Here is a 22,089-nt window from a genome sequence, read left to right as displayed (position 1 = left end):
TCTCTCTCTCCCTCCCTCCCGCCCTCCCTCCCTCCCTCCCTCCCTCCCTCCCTCCCTCCCTCCCTCCCTCCCTCACAGGCTAGCCAGGACCTGCACCCCAGACCCAGCCTCCTCCCAGCCTCATCCTCACCTAACCAATGTCGCAAACACTTTCATATAGTCGATGACGCTTTGTGACGACAGTGAGGTGATTCTGTGGTAAATACGGTATTTAATGAGTTCCAGTGGTTCTTTGGCAAAAACAAGTCTGCCTGCCAAGGCTGAGGCTGATAAGGTGATACGGTGAGGTCTCCAGGGGGGGGGGGGGGGGGGGGGGGATTGGGTCATAATGGTCAACGGATGGCCAAAACAAACAGGGTTTATACACGCCACCCGTGTGTGTGTGTGTGTGTGTGTGTGTGTGTGCACTCTCAGTGTGTGTGTGTGTGTGCACTCTCAGTGTGTGTGTGTGTGTGCACTCTCAGTGTGTGTGTGTGTGCACTCTCAGTGTGTGTGTGTGTGCACTCTCAGTGTGTGTGTGCACTCTCAGTGACTGGTACAACCTGAGAACACAGGGAAAGAAAGCAGCCCTGATGTCCATTCACCATCACAGTTAATTATTAACAAGGATTTAGTTTTTTTTTTTTTAAAGGTGTGCTTGATGGGTTTGATACAGCTATTGGCTCTCTGATAAAAGCCACCATAAAAAACAATAAATCAATTCAGCGGCATGTTGCCAAGTGGTTGACCTCATCCAGGGGCTGATTGAGGAATGTTCCCCGATAGCAGCTAATAACAATCGCAACCAGGCACTAGGCCCAGTGCACTAGGCATGAGCTGGACTGCCAGGGGAGGGAAGGTAAGGAGCAAGGAGGGGAGGAGGTAGGAGGGAAGGAGGTAGGAGGGAAGGAGGTAGGAGGGGAGGAGGTAGGAGGGAAGGAGGTAGGAGGGGAGGAGGTAGGAGGGAAGGAGGTAGGAGGGAAGGAGGTAGGAGGGAAGGGGGTAGGAGGGTAGGAGGTAGGAGGGAAGGAGGTAGGAGGGAAGGAGGTAGGAGGGAAGGAGGTAGGAGGGAAGGAGGTAGGAGGGGAGGAGGTAGGAGGGAAGGAGGTAGGAGGGAAGGAGGTAGGAGGGAAGGGGGTAGGAGGGAAGGAGGTAGGAGGGGAGGAGGTAGGAGGGAAGGAGGTAGGAGGGGAGGAGGTAGGAGGGAAGGAGGTAGGAGGGAAGGAGGTAGGAGGGAAGGAGGTAGGAGGGGAGGAGGGAAGGAGGTAGGAGGGGAGGGGGTAGGAGGGAAGGAGGTAGGAGGGAAGGAGGTAGGAGGGAAGGAGGTAGGAGGGAAGGAGGTAGGAGGGAAGGAGGTAGGAGGGAAGGGGGTAGGAGGGAAGGAGGTAGGAGGGAAGGAGGAAGGAGGGAAGGAGGTAGGAGGGAAGGAGGTAGGAGGGAAGGAGGTAGGAGGGGAGGAGGTAGGAGGGAAGGAGGTAGGAGGGGAGGAGGTAGGAGGGAAGGAGGTAGGAGGGAAGGGGGTAGGAGGGAAGGAGGTAGGAGGGAAGGAGGTAGGAGGGGAGGAGGTAGGAGGGAAGGAGGTAGGAGGGAAGGAGGTAGGAGGGAAGGAGGTAGGAGGGAAGGGGCTAGGAGGGAAGGAGGTAGGAGGGGAGGAGGTAGGAGGGAAGGAGGTAGGAGGGAAGGGACTAGGAGGGAAGGAGGTAGGAGGGAAGGAGGTAGGAGGGAAGGAGGTAGGAGGGAAGGGACTAGGAGGGAAGGAGGTAGGAGGGAAGGAGGTAGGAGGGGAGGAGGTAGGAGGGAAGGGGGTAGGAGGGAAGGAGGTAGGAGGGAAGGAGGTAGGAGGGAAGGAGGTAGGAGGGAAGGAGGTAGGAGGGAAGGGGGTAGGAGGGAAGGGACTAGGAGGGAAGGGGGTAGGAGGGAAGGAGGTAGGAGGGAAGGGGGTAGGAGGGAAGGGGGTAGGAGGGAAGGGACTAGGAGGGAAGGGGGTAGGAGGGAAGGAGGTAGGAGGGAAGGGGGTAGGAGGGAAGGAGGTAGGAGGGAAGGGGGTAGGAGGGAAGGGACTAGGAGGGAAGGAGGTAGGAGGGAAGGAGGTAGGAGGGAAGGGGGTAGGAGGGAAGGGACTAGGAGGGAAGGGGGTAGGAGGGAAGGAGGTAGGAGGGAAGGAGGTAGGAGGGAAGGAGGTAGGAGGGAAGGGGGTAGGAGGGAAGGAGGTAGGAGGGAAGGAGGTAGGAGGGGAGGAGGTAGGAGGGAAGGAGGTAGGAGGGAAGGGGGGAAGGAGGTAGGAGGGAAGGGGGGAAGGAGGTAGGAGGGAAGGAGGTAGGAGGGAAGGAGGTAGGAGGGAAGGAGGTAGGAGGGAAGGGGGGAAGGAGGTAGGAGGGAAGGGGGGAAGGAGGTAGGAGGGAAGGAGGTAGGAGGGAAGGAGGTAGGAGGGGAGGAGGTAGGAGGGAAGGAGGTAGGAGGGAAGGAGGTAGGAGGGAAGGAGGTAGGAGGGAAGGGGGTAGGAGGGAAGGAGGTAGGAGGGAAGGAGGTAGGAGGGGAGGAGGTAGGAGGGAAGGAGGTAGGAGGGAAGGAGGTAGGAGGGAAGGAGGTAGGAGGGAAGGAGGTAGGAGGGAAGGGGGGAAGGAGGTAGGAGGGAAGGGGGGAAGGAGGTAGGAGGGAAGGAGGTAGGAGGGAAGGAGGTAGGAGGGAAGGAGGTAGGAGGGAAGGGGGGAAGGAGGTAGGAGGGAAGGGGGGAAGGAGGTAGGAGGGAAGGAGGTAGGAGGGAAGGAGGTAGGAGGGAAGGAGGTAGGAGGGGAGGAGGTAGGAGGGAAGGAGGTAGGAGGGAAGGAGGTAGGAGGTAGGAGGGAAGGAGGTAGGAGGGAAGGAGGTAGGAGAGAAGGAGGTAGGAGGGAAGGAGGTAGGAGAGAAGGAGGTAGGAGAGAAGGGGGTAGGAGGGAAGGAGGTAGGAGGGAAGGAGGTAGGAAGGAAGGAGGTAGGAGATAAGGAGGTAGGAGGGAAGGAGGTAGGAGGGAAGGAGGTAGGAGGGAAGGAGGTAGGAGGGAAGGAGGTAGGAGGGAAGGAGGTAGGAGGGAAGGAGGTAGGAGGGAAGGAGGTAGGAGGGAAGGAGGTAGGAGGGAAGGGGGTAGGAGGGAAGGGGCTAGGAGGGGAGGAGGTAGGAGGGAAGGAGGTAGGAGGGAAGGGGGTAGGAGGGAAGGAGGTAGGAGGGAAGGGGGTAGGAGGGAAGGAGGTAGGAGGGGAGGAGGTAGGAGGTAGGAGGGAAGGAGGTAGGAGGGAAGGAGGTAGGAGGGAAGGGGGTAGGAGGGAAGGGGGTAGGAGGGAAGGGGGTAGGAGGGAAGGAGGTAGGAGGGAAGGAGGTAGGAGGGAAGGAGGTAGGAGGGAAGGAGGTAGGAGGGAAGGAGGTAGGAGGGAAGGGGGTAGGAGGGAAGGGGCTAGGAGGGGAGGAGGTAGGAGGGAAGGAGGTAGGAGGTAGGAGGGAAGGAGGTAGGAGGGAAGGAGGTAGGAGGGAAGGAGGTAGGAGGGAAGGAGGTAGGAGAGAAGGAGGTAGGAAGGAAGGAGGTAGGAGATAAGGAGGTAGGAGGGAAGGAGGTAGGAGAGAAGGAGGTAGGAAGGAAGGAGGTAGAAGATAAGGAGGTAGGAGGGAAGGAGGTAGGAGGGAAGGAGGTAGGAGGGAAGGAGGTAGGAAGGAAGGAGGTAGGAGGGGAGGAGGTAGGAGGGAAGGAGGTAGGAGGGAAGGAGGTAGGAGGGAAGGGGGTAGGAGGGAAGGGGGTAGGAGGGAAGGAGGTAGGAGGGAAGGAGGTAGGAGGGAAGGAGGTAGGAGGGAAGGAGGTAGGAGGGAAGGAGGTAGGAGGGAAGGAGCTAGGAGGGAAGGAGGTAGGAGGGGAGGGGGTAGGAGGGAAGGAGGTAGGAGGGAAGGAGGTAGGAGGGGAGGAGGTAGGAGGGAAGGAGGTAGGAGAGAAGGAGGTAGGAGGGAAGGAGGTAGGAGGGAAGGGGGTAGGAGGGAAGGAGGTAGGAGGGAAGGAGCTAGGAGGGAAGGAGCTAGGAGGGAAGGAGGTAGGAGGGAAGGAGCTAGGAGGGAAGGAGGTAGGAGGGAAGGAGGTAGGAGGGAAGGAGGTAGGAGGGAAGGGGGTAGGAGGGAAGGAGGTAGGAGAGAAGGAGGTAGGAGGGAAGGAGCTAGGAGGGAAGGAGGTAGGAGGGAAGGAGGTAGGAGGGAAGGAGCTAGGAGGGAAGGAGGTAGGAGGGAAGGAGGTAGGAGGGAAGGAGGTAGGAGGGAAGGGGGTAGGAGGGAAGGAGGTAGGAGAGAAGGAGGTAGGAGGGAAGGAGCTAGGAGGGAAGGAGGTAGGAGGGAAGGAGCTAGGAGGGAAGGAGGTAGGAGGGAAGGAGCTAGGAGGGAAGGAGGTAGGAGGGAAGGAGGTAGGAGGGAAGGAGGTAGGAGGGGAGGAGGTAGGAGGGAAGGAGGTAGGAGGGAAGGAGGTAGGAGGGGAGGAGGTAGGAGGGAAGGAGGTAGGAGGGAAGGAGGTAGGAGGGAAGGAGGTAGGAGGGAAGGAGCTAGGAGGGAAGGGGGTAGGAGGGAAGGGGGTAGGAGGGAAGGAGCTAGGAGGTAAGGAGCTAGGAGGGAAGGAGGTAGGAGGGAAGGAGGTAGGAGGGAAGGGGGTAGGAGGGAAGGAGGTAGGAGGGAAGGAGGTAGGAGAGAAGGAGGTAGGAGGGAAGGAGGTAGGAGAGAAGGGGGTAGGAGGGAAGGAGCTAGGAGGGAAGGAGGTAGGAGGGAAGGAGGTAGGAGAGAAGGAGGTAGGAGAGAAGGAGCTAGGAGGGAAGGGGGAAGGAGGTAGGAGGGAAGGAGGTAGGAGGGAAGGGGCTAGGAGGGGAGGAGGTAGGAGGGAAGGAGGTAGGAGGGAAGGGGGTAGGAGGGAAGGAGGTAGGAGGGAAGGAGGTAGGAGGGAAGGAGGTAGGAGGGAAGGAGGTAGGAGGGAAGGAGGTAGGAGGGAAGGGGGTAGGAGGGAAGGAGGTAGGAGGGAAGGGGGTAGGAGGGAAGGAGGTAGGAGGTAGGAGGGAAGGAGGTAGGAGGGAAGGAGGTAGGAGGTAGGAGGGAAGGAGGTAGGAGGGAAGGAGGTAGGAGGGAAGGGGGAAGGAGGTAGGAGGGAAGGAGGTAGGAGGGAAGGAGGTAGGAGGTAGGAGGGAAGGAGGTAGGAGGGAAGGAGGTAGGAGGTAGGAGGGAAGGAGGTAGGAGGGAAGGAGGTAGGAGGGAAGGAGGTAGGAGAGAAGGAGGTAGGAGGGAAGGAGGTAGGAGAGAAGGAGGTAGGAGAGAAGGGGGTAGGAGGGAAGGAGGTAGGAGGGAAGGGGGTAGGAGGGAAGGAGGTAGGAGAGAAGGAGGTAGGAGGGAAGGAGGTAGGAGGGAAGGAGGTAGGAGGGAAGGAGGTAGGAGGGAAGGAGGTAGGAGGGAAGGGGGTAGGAGGGAAGGAGGTAGGAGGGAAGGAGGTAGGAGGGAAGGAGGTAGGAGGGAAGGAGGTAGGAGGGAAGGGGCTAGGAGGGAAGGGGGTAGGAGGGAAGGGGGTAGGAGGGAAGGAGGTAGGAGGGAAGGAGGTAGGAGGGAAGGAGGTAGGAGGGAAGGAGGTAGGAGGGAAGGAGGTAGGAGGGAAGGAGGTAGGAGGGAAGGAGGTAGGAGGGAAGGGGGTAGGAGGGAAGGAGGTAGGAGGGAAGGGGGTAGGAGGGAAGGAGGTAGGAGGGAAGGAGGTAGGAGGGAAGGAGGTAGGAGGGAAGGAGGTAGGAGGGAAGGGGGTAGGAGGGAAGGAGGTAGGAGGGAAGGAGGTAGGAGGGAAGGAGGTAGGAGGGGAGGAGGTAGGAGGGAAGGAGGTAGGAGGGAAGGAGGTAGGAGGTAGGAGGGAAGGAGGTAGGAGGGAAGGAGGTAGGAGGGAAGGGGGTAGGAGGGAAGGAGGTAGGAGGGAAGGAGGTAGGAGGGAAGGAGGTAGGAGGGGAGGAGGTAGGAGGGAAGGAGGTAGGAGGGAAGGAGGTAGGAGGTAGGAGGGAAGGAGGTAGGAGGGAAGGAGGTAGGAGAGAAGGAGGTAGGAGGGAAGGAGGTAGGAGAGAAGGAGGTAGGAGAGAAGGGGGTAGGAGGGAAGGAGGTAGGAGGGAAGGAGGTAGGAAGGAAGGAGGTAGGAGATAAGGAGGTAGGAGGGAAGGAGGTAGGAGGGAAGGAGGTAGGAGGGAAGGAGGTAGGAGGGGAGGAGGTAGGAGGGAAGGAGGTAGGAGGGAAGGAGGTAGGAGGTAGGAGGGAAGGAGGTAGGAGGGAAGGAGGTAGGAGAGAAGGAGGTAGGAGGGAAGGAGGTAGGAGAGAAGGAGGTAGGAGAGAAGGGGGTAGGAGGGAAGGAGGTAGGAGGGAAGGAGGTAGGAGGGAAGGGGGTAGGAGGGAAGGAGGTAGGAGATAAGGAGGTAGGAGAGAAGGAGGTAGGAGGGAAGGAGGTAGGAAGGAAGGAGGTAGGAGATAAGGAGGTAGGAGGGAAGGAGGTAGGAGGGAAGGAGGTAGGAGGGAAGGAGGTAGGAGGGAAGGAGGTAGGAGGGAAGGAGGTAGGAGGGAAGGAGGTAGGAGGGAAGGAGGTAGGAGGGAAGGGGCTAGGAGGGGAGGAGGTAGGAGGGAAGGAGGTAGGAGGTAGGAGGTAGGAGGGAAGGGGGTAGGAGGGAAGGAGGTAGGAGGGAAGGGGGTAGGAGGGAAGGAGGTAGGAGGGGAGGAGGTAGGAGGTAGGAGGGAAGGAGGTAGGAGGGAAGGAGGTAGGAGGGAAGGGGGTAGGAGGGAAGGGGGTAGGAGGGAAGGGGGTAGGAGGGAAGGAGGTAGGAGGGAAGGAGGTAGGAGGGAAGGAGGTAGGAGGGAAGGAGGTAGGAGGGAAGGAGGTAGGAGGGAAGGGGGTAGGAGGGAAGGGGCTAGGAGGGGAGGAGGTAGGAGGGAAGGAGGTAGGAGGTAGGAGGGAAGGAGGTAGGAGGGAAGGAGGTAGGAGGGAAGGAGGTAGGAGGGAAGGAGGTAGGAGGGAAGGAGGTAGGAGGGAAGGAGGTAGGAGAGAAGGAGGTAGGAAGGAAGGAGGTAGGAGATAAGGAGGTAGGAGGGAAGGAGGTAGGAGAGAAGGAGGTAGGAAGGAAGGAGGTAGAAGATAAGGAGGTAGGAGGGAAGGAGGTAGGAGGGAAGGAGGTAGGAGGGAAGGAGGTAGGAAGGAAGGAGGTAGGAGGGGAGGAGGTAGGAGGGAAGGAGGTAGGAGGGAAGGAGGTAGGAGGGAAGGGGGTAGGAGGGAAGGGGGTAGGAGGGAAGGAGGTAGGAGGGAAGGAGGTAGGAGGGAAGGGGGTAGGAGGGAAGGAGGTAGGAGGGAAGGAGGTAGGAGGGAAGGAGGTAGGAGGGAAGGAGGTAGGAGGGGAGGAGGTAGGAGGGAAGGAGGTAGGAGAGAAGGAGGTAGGAGGGAAGGAGGTAGGAGGGAAGGGGGTAGGAGGGAAGGAGGTAGGAGGGAAGGAGGTAGGAGAGAAGGAGGTAGGAGGGAAGGAGGTAGGAGGGAAGGAGGTAGGAGGGAAGGAGCTAGGAGGGAAGGAGGTAGGAGGGAAGGAGCTAGGAGGGAAGGAGGTAGGAGGGAAGGAGGTAGGAGGGAAGGAGGTAGGAGGGAAGGGGGTAGGAGGGAAGGAGGTAGGAGAGAAGGAGGTAGGAGGGAAGGAGCTAGGAGGGAAGGAGGTAGGAGGGAAGGAGCTAGGAGGGAAGGAGGTAGGAGGGAAGGAGCTAGGAGGGAAGGAGGTAGGAGGGAAGGAGGTAGGAGGGAAGGAGGTAGGAGGGGAGGAGGTAGGAGGGAAGGAGGTAGGAGGGAAGGAGGTAGGAGGGGAGGAGGTAGGAGGGAAGGAGGTAGGAGGGAAGGAGGTAGGAGGGAAGGAGGTAGGAGGGAAGGAGCTAGGAGGGAAGGGGCTAGGAGGGAAGGGGCTAGGAGGGAAGGAGCTAGGAGGTAAGGAGCTAGGAGGGAAGGAGGTAGGAGGGAAGGAGGTAGGAGGGAAGGGGGTAGGAGGGAAGGAGGTAGGAGGGAAGGAGGTAGGAGAGAAGGAGGTAGGAGGGAAGGAGGTAGGAGGGAAGGGGGTAGGAGGGAAGGAGCTAGGAGGGAAGGAGGTAGGAGGGAAGGAGGTAGGAGAGAAGGAGGTAGGAGAGAAGGAGCTAGGAGGGAAGGAGGTAGGAGGGAAGGAGGTAGGAGGGAAGGAGGTAGGAGGGAAGGGGCTAGGAGGGGAGGAGGTAGGAGGGAAGGAGGTAGGAGGGAAGGGGGTAGGAGGGAAGGGGGTAGGAGGGAAGGAGGTAGGAGGGAAGGGGGTAGGAGGGAAGGAGGTAGGAGGGAAGGGGGAAGGAGGTAGGAGGGAAGGAGGTAGGAGGGAAGGAGGTAGGAGGTAGGAGGGAAGGAGGTAGGAGGGAAGGAGGTAGGAGGGAAGGAGGTAGGAGGGAAGGAGGTAGGAGGGAAGGAGGTAGGAGGGAAGGAGCTAGGAGGACAGGGAGGATGGGGCCAGTGTGTTTGCTCAGGAGTGAGAGACGAGAGTAGGGGGATTACTGTGGTCTGTTACATCAACAACACCTCCACAGGCAGACAGGCGGGCAGGCAGGCCAGGCCAGGGCTGGGCTGGAGCGGGTCCAGGACGCGCCCAGCGCTCTGGGCTTTGTTACCCAGCAGCCCCACGGGCACGACCAGACCTTCTGCTCGGCTCCACTCCCTAACGCCGGGCTCTCTCCCTCACACTGGAATACCACACACATCCATACACATCACTGTATGCGTCACTGCTTGGCAGGGAAGCAAGCCCGGTGACGCCAGGTTCTACGTCATGGTTGTCACACACAGACACACAGACACACACACAGACACACAGACACACACACACACACACACACACAAACACACACACACACACACACCTTCTGCAAGAAGGATCTGGTCTGGGAAATGGAGCTGCACTGTGGTGTGTTTTGTAACACACATCAAAGGAGACATTTCCCCACCATGTTGAGCAGAGAGACAGCCTTCGTGTGGGTTTAGATGTTTAGACGTGTCGTACCTTCATGCAGGACGTCCCGTAGTGTGACTCTCTCTCTGGAGATGGCGATGTCCTTCACCTTGGCCTTGGCCTCCAGGAGGGTCACACTCCGCAGGTCGTTCTTCTCTATGCGCAGGGACGGGTAACCTGAGGGAGAGAGACAGGGTATATACAGGAATCTTGAGGTTAATTTGAAAGTGACAGTTGGATCTAAGTGACAGTTGGATCTAAGTGACAGTTGGATCTAAGTGACAGTTGACACTAGAACAGCCGTGTCTATGTTACCTACTCAGGGTATATACAGGAATCTTGAGGTTCATTTCAACACCTTTCTAAGACTTTTTAAAGACCTTGTCAATATTTTTCCAGACCTCACCGCCATTTTGAGCTGTAACCGTTGACATCAGTGACACCTTTAACTTAACAGCTTTAGTTTGCAATAGACTAGACCACTATCATACAACAAAATTTCCGGTTCATCTTAGTTTTTTAATAAAACTAATAAATTCACGAACTTTGACTAAACGTTTTTAGGACTCAAACTCTTTGGACAGAGTCTAATTCAGAAAAATACCTACAAAATTCAAGACCTCATAAAATCGTGATGAGACTTTTTAATACTTATTAAGGGTCTTGATTTTCCCAAAATTTATTTATCAACTTTTAATACTTTTCAAAGACACCGCGGATACCCTGCTGAGAGAGAGAAGCACAGACACAGACAGACACACAGACACAGACAGACACACACCCACAATCACAGTCAGTCAAAAGTCGGAGGGACAAAGAAAGCCGTGTCTACGACGGGAATCATACCAGGCCTTCTCCCCAGGGCCTGTCAGCTTACACAGTCAGATACGCGTGTATCGCATACCATAACAACAACGACATAAGCTCACCCACAATGTCTGAACCACACCACGTAAACATGACCCGCTCTATATAAACACATCTCCTGTGTACACAATATGTCAGCGATGAGAGATAAGACATTAGAACCGTCATGTGCTCTGCTGCAGCTTGCAGCCAGGTAGGTAATTTCAGTATTAAGACTTCTCTTTGTGTGAAGCTGAGAATGAAAAAGCTAGTCTACCAGTCACTCAGACTAAACTGTGCGGTGAACCGCCGTTAGGAGGAGTTGAGCCGCGAGGATCGACTCAACCGAAGCAGCTGTGAGACGAAGGTAGCGGGGGGGTTGAGCAACCCTACTGACGTACGTCTCACTAGTTAAACCCCCCCGGCTTGGGACTGAGCTGGGAAGCTCTGAGGGTTATTTACTAAAGGAAGAGCGAAAGCCCCTGTGAGAAATCCAGAGGAAACTGAAAGCAGTCTCCTGCATGCCTGAGCTCATCCATTCTGTTTGACCTAGTCAACATGAACGGTTTGAAATCATGCCCCTACTCATTTGACAACAGCAGAGTTCAGAGTTCAACATGAAGAGATTTTGGAGAGAGGAGAGAATGCTCATGACTTGGACTTCAAAGGCTTCAAAGAACCTCGACACCACACTGACAAGGGATGGATGGACAGAGGCGAGGCCTAGTGTGAGACACAATCAGTTGAATCTAAGGTAGTGTGTTGTTGTCTATATGTACAGCATATATATTAGTCAAGGTTCTACTCGGGTGAGACTTGATGAGAATTGCTAACATTTACAGTGACAGACTACAAGATGATGTCTATAGCTCAGTGGTGCCACCCAGTGGTCAGACCAAACCCTACAGTAAGTCAGTCACTCTCGAGTGAAAACGACACTTTAATTAATATACACTGCTCAAAGAAACTAAGGGAACACTTAAACCACACATGGTGGATCTCGATGAAGGAAAGCCAAACCGATCATGCTGGATGTTGTAGGCAGCATAACGTTCCCCTGGTCTCTCCAGACTCTATGACATGGGGCGGCTGTGTCTCAGGAGGTAGAGCCGCCGTCTAATGATCGCAAGGTTGGCAGATCGGCGGTTCGAGCCCCGGCTGGCCACGTGTCGAAGTGTCCTTGGGCAAGACACTGAACCCCAAAATTGCTCCCAGTGAGCGGGCCGGCGCCTTGCATGGTAGCTTGCCGCCATTTGTGTGTGAATGTGTGAATGAGAGGCCGTTGTAAAGCACTTTGGATAAAGGCGCTATGTAAGTCAGTCTATATATGACAGGTCACATGACGTGCTGGGTGTGAACCTGCTCTCATCTGAGAAGAGAACGGGGCGCCAAAGGCGACCTGCCCATCCTGGTGTTCTCTGGCAAATGCCAGTCGAGCTGCATGGCGCCGGGCTGTGGCTGTGAGCACAAGTCCCACTACAGTTCTATATCGTGGAGCTCCGCCCCATAGGGGAGCTCTGCTCCTATTGGTTTACCCGCTACCTAAAGTAGCCAATGACTGAATTTTTCAATGCCTGCGCCCGCCTGGGGTGCTATATAAAGGGGTGTACTTCGCTACCTCATTCTCCCAAAAAGTTCAGCACGGGTTTATATCTGAAGACTGAGAAGGACGACTACTAAGACTGGAGAACCCGCCAGACTTTTCCCTTCAAGATATGGATCGTCCGCCGCCTACGGAGAAGTTCCTCCGGGACGCCTGCCGCTGCGACTTCCGAGCAGCGGAGGACACTTTTCAGCGGAGGAGACTTTTCCCTTCAGCGATGGATCGTCCGCCGCCGACCACGAAGAAGTTCCTCCGGGACACCTGCCGCTGCGATTTCCTAGCAGCGGAGGACAAGCACGACTTCTGCCACGTCTGCCTCGGCCCCGAACATGCCGAGGCGGCGTTGGTCGCCTCCCCCAGCTGCCTCCCCTTCCACCTCCTTTCCGTCGCGGAAAGGCGAAAGGGGATGGCCTGGATCAAGGAGAGCGTTTTTCCCCTGGCGGGCGCTATCTCGGGGATGCTATCCGACTCGAATAGCTCTGCCGATGATGCGTCCGGACAGGCCCCAGAGCGGCGTTCTGGGCAGGCACCTCCCCAAGTAGGGATGGTCCCGCCCGCTCAGCCGGCCATGACACCACGCCGCCCTCACCCAGCTGAGTGGTCGGTGCCGGTGTCAGAATCAGAAAGCTCTGATGAGCTCGGTGCGCAGGCGGCGGCGAATAACATCGCCGTGTTTAACGCCGCCATTGCGAAGATCACCACAGACCGACCCAACGGTCTGTCTGCAGCGGAGGCGGAGTTTCTGAGCAAACTCAGTGCCGCGACGACACGAGGCGTTATTACATCAAAAACCCCTCCATGTCTATCAAGACCTGGCCCAGCTCATGAGCGTGCGGCCGGTTCTTTGATTATCAGGCATAATAAACCTGCGTCAATAAAGAGCATTGTTACACATAACAAACACTCTTTACAGACGGTAAGTCAGACGGTAAATCCCTAAGGAGGATTTTCCATGGTATCTACCAGAGCGGAGACCCACCTGCCTTGTCAGAGTGTGGTCGAATCGCTACCGGTTAGAAACGAAGCGGAGACTAGCCCAGCTTACCGGCGTGTGGCCAGCTCTCTGCCTAGCAGACTTACCCCTATCACGACACGAGGCGGTATTTACATCAAAAACCCCTCCATGTCTATTCAAGACCTGGCCCAGCTCATGAGCGTGCGGCCGGTTCTTTGATTATCAGGCATAATAAACCTGCGTCAATAAAGAGCATTGTTACACATAACAAACACTCTTTACAGACGGTAAGTCAGACGGTAAATCCCTAAGGAGGATTTCCCATGGTATCTACCGGAGCGGAGACCCACCTGCCTTGTCAGAGTGTGGTCGAATCGCTACCGGTTAGAAACGAAGCGGAGACTAGCCCAGCTTACCGGCGTGTGGCCAGCTCTCTGCCTAGCGGACTTACCCCTATCACGACACGAGGCGGTATTTACATCAAAACCCCCTCCATGTCTATTCAAGACCTGGCCCAGCTCATGAGCGTGCGGCCGGTTCTTTGATTATCAGGCATAATAAACCTGCGTCAATAAAGAGCATTGTTTCACATAACAAACACTCTTTACAGACGGTAAGTCAGACGGTAAATCCCTAAGGAGGATTTTCCATGGTATCTACCGGAGCGGAGACCCACCTGCCTTGTCAGAGTGTGGTCGAATCGCTACCAGTTAGAAACGAAGCGGAGACTAGCCCAGCTTACCGGCGTGTGGCCAGCTCTCTGCCTAGCGGACTTACCCCTATCACGACACGAGGCGTTATTTACATCAAAAACCCCTCCATGTCTATCAAGACCTGGCCCAGCTCATGAGCGTGCGGCCGGTTCTTTGATTATCAGGCATAATAAACCTGCGTCAATAAAGAGCATTGTTACACATAACAAACACTCTTTACAGACGGCAGCCCATCCCTTTTCGAAATGACCCCACCTTGGGCTGTGCCATCTCCTCGGTGGGCAGCGGCGGCTGGGGTCATACAGAAATTCAAGCTTTTTCTGTCGACTGCACCACAACAGACGGCCCAGCCGCTGTCGTTGCTTTATGCAGAATGACTAGAAGGGACAGGTATTCTGTCGGGCTGGCTTGACAGGACATTGAGGAGGGGATATGCACTACAGTTCATTCAGCCTCCTCCGCCCTTCAGGGGCGTGAGAGAGACTGTTTTTTGTCCTGCCCGATAAAGACACGTGCGCTCCGGGAGGAGATTACGAATCTCCTAACAAAGGGCGCAGTGACATTGGTTCCGAGGGACCAGTGGGACATGAGATGGTACTCCCCGTATTTCCTTGTCCCAAAGAATTCGGGAGACATGAGACCCATACTAGATTTCAGGGTCCTCAACGAGAGAGTGGCGAAACGCCCCTTTCGTAGATACCTGAGGGTCGCGTATTTCGTGTGCCAATCACAGAGTGGCACAGGAAATTCCTACGTTTTGTTTTCCAAGGGAAGGTTTACGAGTACACGCGCCTGCCCTTCGGGTATGCGCTTGCTCCTCGTTTTTTCTCCAAATGCGTGCAGACAGCACTCGAACCACTGAGGCGTAACGAGATACGCATAATATGCGGATCTCGACGACCTACTGGTCTTGGCCCAATGCCCAAATCGAGCCATTCGGGACGCAACCTCACTGGTGCAGCGCCTCACTCAGCTGGGGTTAGCTGTAAACTGGACAGAGAGTGCTCCGTGGCCGGCTCAACAGTTTTCCTATCTAGGCATTCAGTTGGATACTGCCGAGATGAGGGCCAGTTTATCGGCACCACGGAGAGCGACACTGACGTCAGCTCCCTGGGTGTGTCAAGTGACAAATACAATCACCGCTCTGTCAAGGATGTCCTTACTAGGACTGAGGTCTGCAGCCCATGTAGTGGTCCCCTTAGGCCTGTTACACATGCGCAGACTGCAGAGGCGGTTCGCACGACTGCGACGGGTTCCAGTGAGAACGCCGTCGCAAGTTGATTGTAATACAGAGATCGGTCAAAACCGACCTGAGCTACTGGAGAGACCCGCGCGTCATCGCGCGCGGAGTCGCCTGAGTTCGCTGAAAGCTCTCCACATTCCAGGTCTGCTCAACGAAGGAGCAGATCTGTTATCACGGGGAGGCCCGAGGGACGACGACTGGAGGTTAGCACCCTCCATTGTGTCGCTGATTTGGGCACGGTTCGGGCAAGCAGAAGTGGTTCTGTTTGCGTCACGGACGAATGCGCAGTGTCGCCTTTGGTTCTTCCTGCGCGAACAGGACAACCCGCCATTGGGAGTCGATACATTCGCACACCACCCATGGCCGAGGGTCCTGTTATACGCGTTCCCACCCCTGAGATCTATCCTCCCACTGTTGGCACGAGTGAGGTCAGAGAGGCTAGAGTTAATTCTTGTAGCCCCGGACCGTCCCGGAGCCCCGTGGTTTCCGGAACTGATGGAGATGTTGGTAGAGGGCCATGGCCCATACCTCATCGACAAGATGCACTCTCTCAAGCCAGAGGCTTGGTGAGGGGGCCGCCTATGATGGGGGGCCCCCTCATGGCCTGGTTACTGAGAGGGATTTGTTAGAACGCAGGGGTCTGACAGACGCGGTCATTCAGACCATTCAGAGTGCGCGCGCGCAATCCACTGCAAAGGGATATGCGGCGCGCTGGCGAGTGTTTACACAGTGTGAGGGACAGGACGTTGACCCAGTCTGCTGTCGGGTCGAAACGTTCTTGTGCTTCTTACAGTCGCTGTTTGACAAGGGATTGGCGGCGAGAACTATTAAAGTTTACGCGGCTGCCATCTCAGCTTGTCATGAGGGTTTTGCGACAACGACACTGTTCAGTCATTCGCTGGTTAAGCGTTTTTTGACTGGAGTGTGTAGGCTTAGACGCCCTCATAGGACTCTAATGCCAAAATGGGACCTGTCGATTGTGCTAGAGGCGCTGTGCGTGCCCCATTCGAACCCATTGACACTATGTCGTTGCGTTTATTGTCTCTCAAGACGAGTCAGCTCCTCGCCTTGACTACGGCTAAGCGAGTGAGTGATTTATGTGCTCTCTCGACACGGGCAGATTGTTTGATCATATCTGATGACAGAACAAAAGCTGTGTTACGCCTTAACCCGGCTTTTATCCCTAAGGTTAATCGTGGGTTTAGGGTTCAGAGCTGTGCTCTGAGCGCCTTTTTTCCTCCTCCTCACGACGGAGAGAGGGAGAGGCGTTTACATTGTCTATGTCCGGTGCGCGCGTTGGCACAATATGTGAAGCGCACGGCAGGACTGAGATCTTCTCCCCAGCTTCTGATCTGCTACGGCGGACAGAAAGCCGGGGCACCACTCTCGAAGCAGAGGCTGTCCCATTGGATTTGCGAGGCTATTAGCCTCGCATACGAATCGAAGGGGCAGCCCGTGCCGACTGGCATTCGGGCTCATTCCACCAGGGGCATGGCCACATCAGTGGCCATTCTCAGGGGAGTGGGAGTGGAGGAGATATGTGAGGCGGCGTCTTGGTCGTCGCCATCACTTTTTGTACGGTATTACTTGAAAGATATTCTTCCTCATCCTTTTCTCATTCTGTCCTCAGTTTTGCTGATGACTGATGTAGTGGGAAGGCACTTGGATTACCCTGGTCATGGGGATTCTATTCAAGTGTTGTCAGGATGAATACGGATGTGCCTGGGGAGGGGACCCTCCTCCAGGACATGTTCCGTTAGATCAACAACCCTACGTGCTCACGTAAGGGTTAGATCAGTGATATTTCTTCCGCATCCTTTTCTCATTCTGTCCTCAGTTTTGCTGATGACTGATGTAGTGGGGAAAGCACTTGGATCACCCTGGTTGGGGATTCTATTCAAGTGCTGTCAGGATGATTACGGATGTGCCTGGGGAGGGGACCCTCCTCCAGGACATGTTCCGTTAGATCTACAACCCTACGTGCTCACGTAAGGGTTAGGTCAGTGATATTCTTCCTCAATCCTTTCTCATTCTGTCCTCAGTTTTGCTGATGACTGATGTTGTGGGAAGGGCACTTGGATTACCCTGGTCATGGGGATTCTATTCAAGTGCTGTCAGGATGAATACGGATGTGCCTGGGGAGGGGACCCTCCTCCAGGACATGTCTGTTAGATCAACAACCCAACGTAAGGGTTAGGTAAGTGATATTTCTTCCTCATCCTTTTCTCACTCTGTCCTCAGTTTGCTGAGGACTGAGGTAGTGGGGATGGCACTTGGATTACCCTGGTTGGGGATGCTATTCAAGTGCTGTCAGGATGATTACGGATGTGCCTGGGGAGGGGACCCTCCTCCAGGACATGTTCCGTTAGATCTACAACCCTGCGTGCTCACGTAAGGGCTAGATCAGTGGAGCAGACTCGTGTGGGTTGGGCCAACTTTTTAAGGTTGTCTTGAACCAACATCAGTGGTCAGCTCCGGGTGCCGCTGAGATTGTTTTACGGATTAATAGTCTCAGTGGGGGTACATTTGGCCTCGTTCGCTCCGCCTAAACCAATAGGAGCAGAGCTCCCCTATGGGGCGGAGCTCCACGATATAGAACGATAGTTATGGAGATAGACTCCAGTTCTATGAGTGGAGCGGAGCCCCATAGGGCTGCTGGCCCACTTCGACTCGTTCAAACCCGGCTGTTTTTGTATGTTTGGGAGAATGAGGTAGCGAAGTACACCCCTTTATATAGCACCCCAGGCGGGCGCAGGCATTGAAAAATTCAGTCATTGGCTACTTTAGGTAGCGGGTAAACCAATAGGAGCAGAGCTCCCCTATGGGGCTCCGCTCCACTCATAGAACTGGAGTCTATCTCCATAACTATCGGAAGTGCTCCTCCTGTTCCTCCTCGCACAAAGGAGCAGATAACGGTCCTGCTGCTGGGTCGTCGCCCTTCTATGGCTCTGTCCAGCTCTTAGCTTTCCCTATAATTAAGTGATGACTAAGTATTCCCTAATTCAGTTTGAGCAGTGGATAAACGTGTTGCTCAAGCAAATGTACTGGAGGGGGTAAGCAACGCTAAGCACAGTCAGAGAAACAAACAGTATGAAACAGTATGAGACAAACTAGGCCAGGCAATGTCAGCCGTTGTAAATGTAAAAAAGAGACATTAGCTACCTTAGTTTATAACATGTTTATAACACGTATAACCTCCCAGAGAACTCAGAAGGGTTGAAGAACATCAGGAAGACAGAGGCACAGTTACAGATGACGACTCACAAGAGGCAGAACAACACAGTGAGATTGATAATGAGGATGAAGAGGTTAGTAAACGAACTTCCCAGTGACCAGATGGAGAGTGCCTGAACTTCACCAACCCTTCTTAAAAACCCAACTATGAAGAGCCATCCAGTCATGTTCATTAAGCACACCCTGAGACGACAATGAAGATAATGTATTCCTCATTTAAAGTAAAGTAAACAAACAAAACACACACACACATACTTTTCATTGAGATCTGAAGGGTTAAAAGCTTAGGTGCTCCAAGGTAGGACTTTTTCTAATTCTGTGCGCTTTTTTCCAGGACTATGTTGGAACTTACTTTTGGTTTCGTGGGAGGGGGCACCGGGGTTGGGGAAGGAGGAGGCGGCTGCAAGCTGGAGTATGGGTGCAGTACCAGGGTGATTGTCTGATGGCAAGATGGGGGGGAGGGAGGATGGGGAGAGAGGATGGGAGAGAGTGAGAAAGAGAGAGGTGCTTAAATGGAGAGTTCACCCAAATTACAAATCTATCATCTCACCATATCGTGAGCTTAGAATGATAAGGTTCTATCTCCGTTTAGGGCAGTTCAGAGATATTGAGCGTCAAAGTTTTTACATTCCATTATGTTCTGTGAGATGGAACCTTTGTATTTTATTAATTACTAACTCAAAAATGTCAACATTTAAAAAAAAATCAGATTATGTAAAAAAAACTAAATTTTGACCAAAAATGGAGATAGAACCTTATAATTCTAACGTCACGACATGGATACCATGAGTGTTGTCTGGTTTGTGGTTTGGGTTCCCTGTGTGTATTACAGATACTGGTGGTCTAGAGACTGTTTAACAGGTATGAAGTCAGACAGGCAAATTTGTAATTTGGGCAAACTGCCCCTTTAAGGGCTGAGGTAAAATGGCTGGTGGATGGAGCCAATGAACACAGTCAAGCAAGCGATCACAAGACAAGGGGGTGAGGAGAGCAGGCAGAACAAAAACAATGAAGTGTAAAACATTGGATGTGTCCACTAGATGGCGATGATACACAGACCCTCTGTATGAGGGAGATGCATGTTGACCCGACTGAGCGTTCCAGTCAGAGTGAATGGGGAAGCGAATCTAAATGAATCAGAATGAATAGAAAAATGATGGAGTAAATGTGGAAAATGTTGATAGCAGGGCTGAAATAAAAACGCTTGAAAAAAAGTGTAACACTAACAGTTTAGGTTACGCCGAAGCCCTTCTTATTCCTCTTGGACGGATGTGCGTTTGAATAAGACACAAGCACGGCGACCCGATGCTTTATTTCTGCAGGACGACCTTCTGCTCATTTTCAGCTCTTACTCAGGGTTCCTACAAGTTTCAACAAGTCAAATTTAAGACCTTTTTTAGACGTCTTAAATTTCATCGAGGTGATGAAATTAGGGATTTCACTGCCATACAGACAAAAAAGGAAGCAATTTGGCATTTTTTGGGTTCCAGCTTGATTCATTTCCACGTAAATAGATGTGGTCAGACTGATTTCCTTGCAGGATCTAATTTAAGACATTTTTAGAAAACGAATAACTGAAATTTGAGACCTTTTTAGGCCTTAGGAATTGGATTGCTGGATTTTAGACTGTAAGGCTTTTTTAATACCAGCGCGGGAACCCTGTTACTGGACCCACAATTACCCACAATTCCTAAATGACCTCTCCCCAGCAGGAGGAATATAAAGTGGCAGCCTGATAGTTTTTCCCATCACAACACTGCCCTCTACTGGAGGAGAGATAGCCAAAGGAAAAAACGTTCACATTTTTGCAGCACACCCATTCTAAACCCAACCCTGAGTAGTGAGTACCCCCCTGAGCCAAATGAAACATGCAGAGCTTTCCTTCTCTCCCCTTTCTCATCTGCACTAACAGGCGATGGATGGGAGGGAGGTCCCGACATGGCGGAGGAAACGCAGCTGTTCTGAAGTGACTTCAGACTTTCTTTTCAGACGTTTAGGTGACATTGCAGGACAGCTGAGGACAGAGGGGCTCTCACACACAGGCCAGACAGACAGAGATACACCCTCTCCCTTGACAAGAACACTGCCGGAGGAATTTTGGTCTGGTTTATTACAACCTTCTGATTCCAGTTTAGCTAATTAGATCATTTACAACCAATTATCTTGTTTGGCAAAGGAATTTGGTGATAGAGGGCGGGAAAGAGAAACAGACTTATGTGTGACTGTGTCCCATTACCCATGAATACCCTGGAGACATAAATAGCCTGGCGGCATCAGGCTGCAGGCACTTCAAATCAAAAAGCCAACATGAAACAGTGGCTGTATTTGATATTGTTACAGATCCCATTGCAAATGTAAAGGCTGCTTGTGAGCTCATGACATAACAACAACACTCATTAACAAAATCACACAATGCCAGAAACAGGGATGCAAACCGGTGATTGAATCTAGTTTTTGCATGAAAACAAAGAACATTTATGAAAATTGCTGACCTATTTTGAGGTAAAAACGGCTAAAACGGCAAAAAAGGTGACAAGTTTGCACCCCTGCAGAAAGCCTGCCATATAGCAGAGAGGAAACTTTCTAGAGCTCTCAGGAGTTAAGAGATGATCCTAATGTGTCTCCCAGTCCAGGACACCATCATGTGGAATATGATGAGATGACGTTCTTAGATAAGGCCATCTCCTGTTTGGACTGTTGTTGTGCATACGTATAGGGTTAGGGTTGCATAGGTATAGGGTTAGGGTTGCATAGGTATAGGGTTAGGGTTGCATATGTATAGGGTTAGGGTTAGGGTTGCATAAGTATAGGGTGAGTACAGTAGGAGAGGGTTGTTGTGCATACGTATAGGGTTAGGGTTAGGGTTGCTACGTATAGGGTGTGTACAGTAGGAGACTGTGAGACAGGGTGAGACAGGGTGTGAGACAGGGTGAGACAGGGTGTGAGACAGGGTGAGACAGGGTGTGAGACAGGGTGTGAGACAGGGTGTGAGACAGGGTGTGAGACAGGGTGTGTACAGTAGGAGAGTTAGGGTTAGGGTTGCTACGTATAGGGTGTGTACAGTAGGAGAGGGTGAGACAGGGTGTGAGACAGGGTGTGAGACAGGATGTGAGACAGGGTGTGTACAGTAGGAGAGGGTCTTACTGTTGTGCATACGTAGAGGGTTAGGGTTGCATACGTATAGGGTTAGGGTTAGGGTTGCATACGTATAGGGTTAGGGTTAGGGTTGCATGTGTATAGGGTTAGGGTTGCATAGGTATAGGGTGTGTACAGTAGTAGTAGTAGTACAGTAGGAGGGTCTTACTGGTGACGGGCGTGGCGTTGTTGGGCGTGTCAGCCCTCAGGTACTGGGTGGTCTGGGTGGAGGGTTGGGAGAGGCCCTGGGAGCTGCTGCTGTCACTCACACTGCAACACAGGAGGAGGGAACCATGAACCTCTGAGAGACGCACGCACCTGCACACCACCACAGCTCTCTAACCTGGTTATTACGTCATTCAGAAGACCCTGAACCAGTACCATGTGTGAAACAGAAGACACCATAACACCAGTGTTGGCCACCAAGCTACAGCAACATGTAGTTAGTTAAAAGTAATAGAGGAGATACATTTAGTGCAACTTAATTCCTGCATAATACACCTGAACCTGCTGCCCTGCTTCTCGGGTTAGACCAGGTATTTAGACTGATTTAATTAATTTAACAGGATGTTCTATTCACTTCATGGATCCCACAGCTTCCCACAGCTATTGAGTACTAACGACAAAGCGGTTTCTACAAACGATTTCTTCCTTTACCTCAGTAAAGGAACACTTTAATTCCTCAATGTAATTCCTATGGGACCTATGTGAGGAACTGGGTTCTCCTTTGAGGCAGGACAGGTGGAGGATTCATATCCAACAAAGACCTGAATGAACACTGAGACGGTCTGAATTAACACTGTTAACACTGAGACTGTCGGCTTGATTTGAATCTCTCTGGAAACAATGGCAGAAAATGTGATGGAACCTGAATCACGTTGCTGCATTAATCCAATTTCAAATCCCTCCATATATGTTAGGGATGCTCCGATCTGGATTTTTGGGGCCGATACCGATCACCGATTTTTTTCCTCAAGATCAACCGATACCGATTTTTTTTTAAATACATAACTGTAGGCCTACTGACTGGATAGCCTACATATTTTTTGCTTTTTAGACAAAAGTTTTGATCCATTAGGCACCAAGCAAACGCAGACCCATTTTTATGGCATAGTAAAGGTCTGGCCTATCACCCAGTTAGGGCCTGAAGCCCAAGTCAGTCGATATGGCTGTATAAAAGACATCATAAACGTGGCCTTCATGGTTTACATACTGTTACGTCCTCCTATGTTTTCTGTTCAGTTATCTGTCTTCCCCAGAAAAAAAATTAAAATTAAAAAATAAATAAATAAATAAATCGGTTTTTGCGATCAGCCATTTTTGCCGATCACCGATCGAGTCATTTGGAGTGAAATTGGCCGATTTAAATCGGTGGCCGATAAATCGG

The 22,089-nt window shown here is 53.2% G+C and overlaps 1 protein-coding gene across 1 annotated transcript in view; it reads right to left on the bottom strand.

The window, feature by feature from the left end:
* Window positions 1–22,089, bottom strand: part of ryk (receptor like tyrosine kinase) — a gene marked incomplete at its 5' end in the record, with an annotated part of 61,378 nt that overhangs the window by 12,302 nt on the left and 26,987 nt on the right. The window contains 3 exons of the mRNA XM_080535961.1: window positions 9,025–9,150; window positions 17,920–18,006; window positions 20,872–20,972. Coding sequence (XP_080392087.1) covers window positions 9,025–9,150; window positions 17,920–18,006; window positions 20,872–20,972 — 314 coding nt within the window. The remainder of the gene's footprint in view (window positions 1–9,024; window positions 9,151–17,919; window positions 18,007–20,871; window positions 20,973–22,089) is intronic.

The sequence above is a fragment of the Nansenia antarctica genome (genome assembly GCF_963989245.1).
Source record: "Nansenia antarctica genome assembly, chromosome: 7".
In the NCBI taxonomy this organism is placed as follows: domain Eukaryota; kingdom Metazoa; phylum Chordata; class Actinopteri; order Argentiniformes; family Microstomatidae; genus Nansenia; species Nansenia antarctica.
The sequence above is the reverse complement of the archived record's forward strand: the minus strand, read 5'-3'. Positions and strand labels throughout refer to the sequence as shown.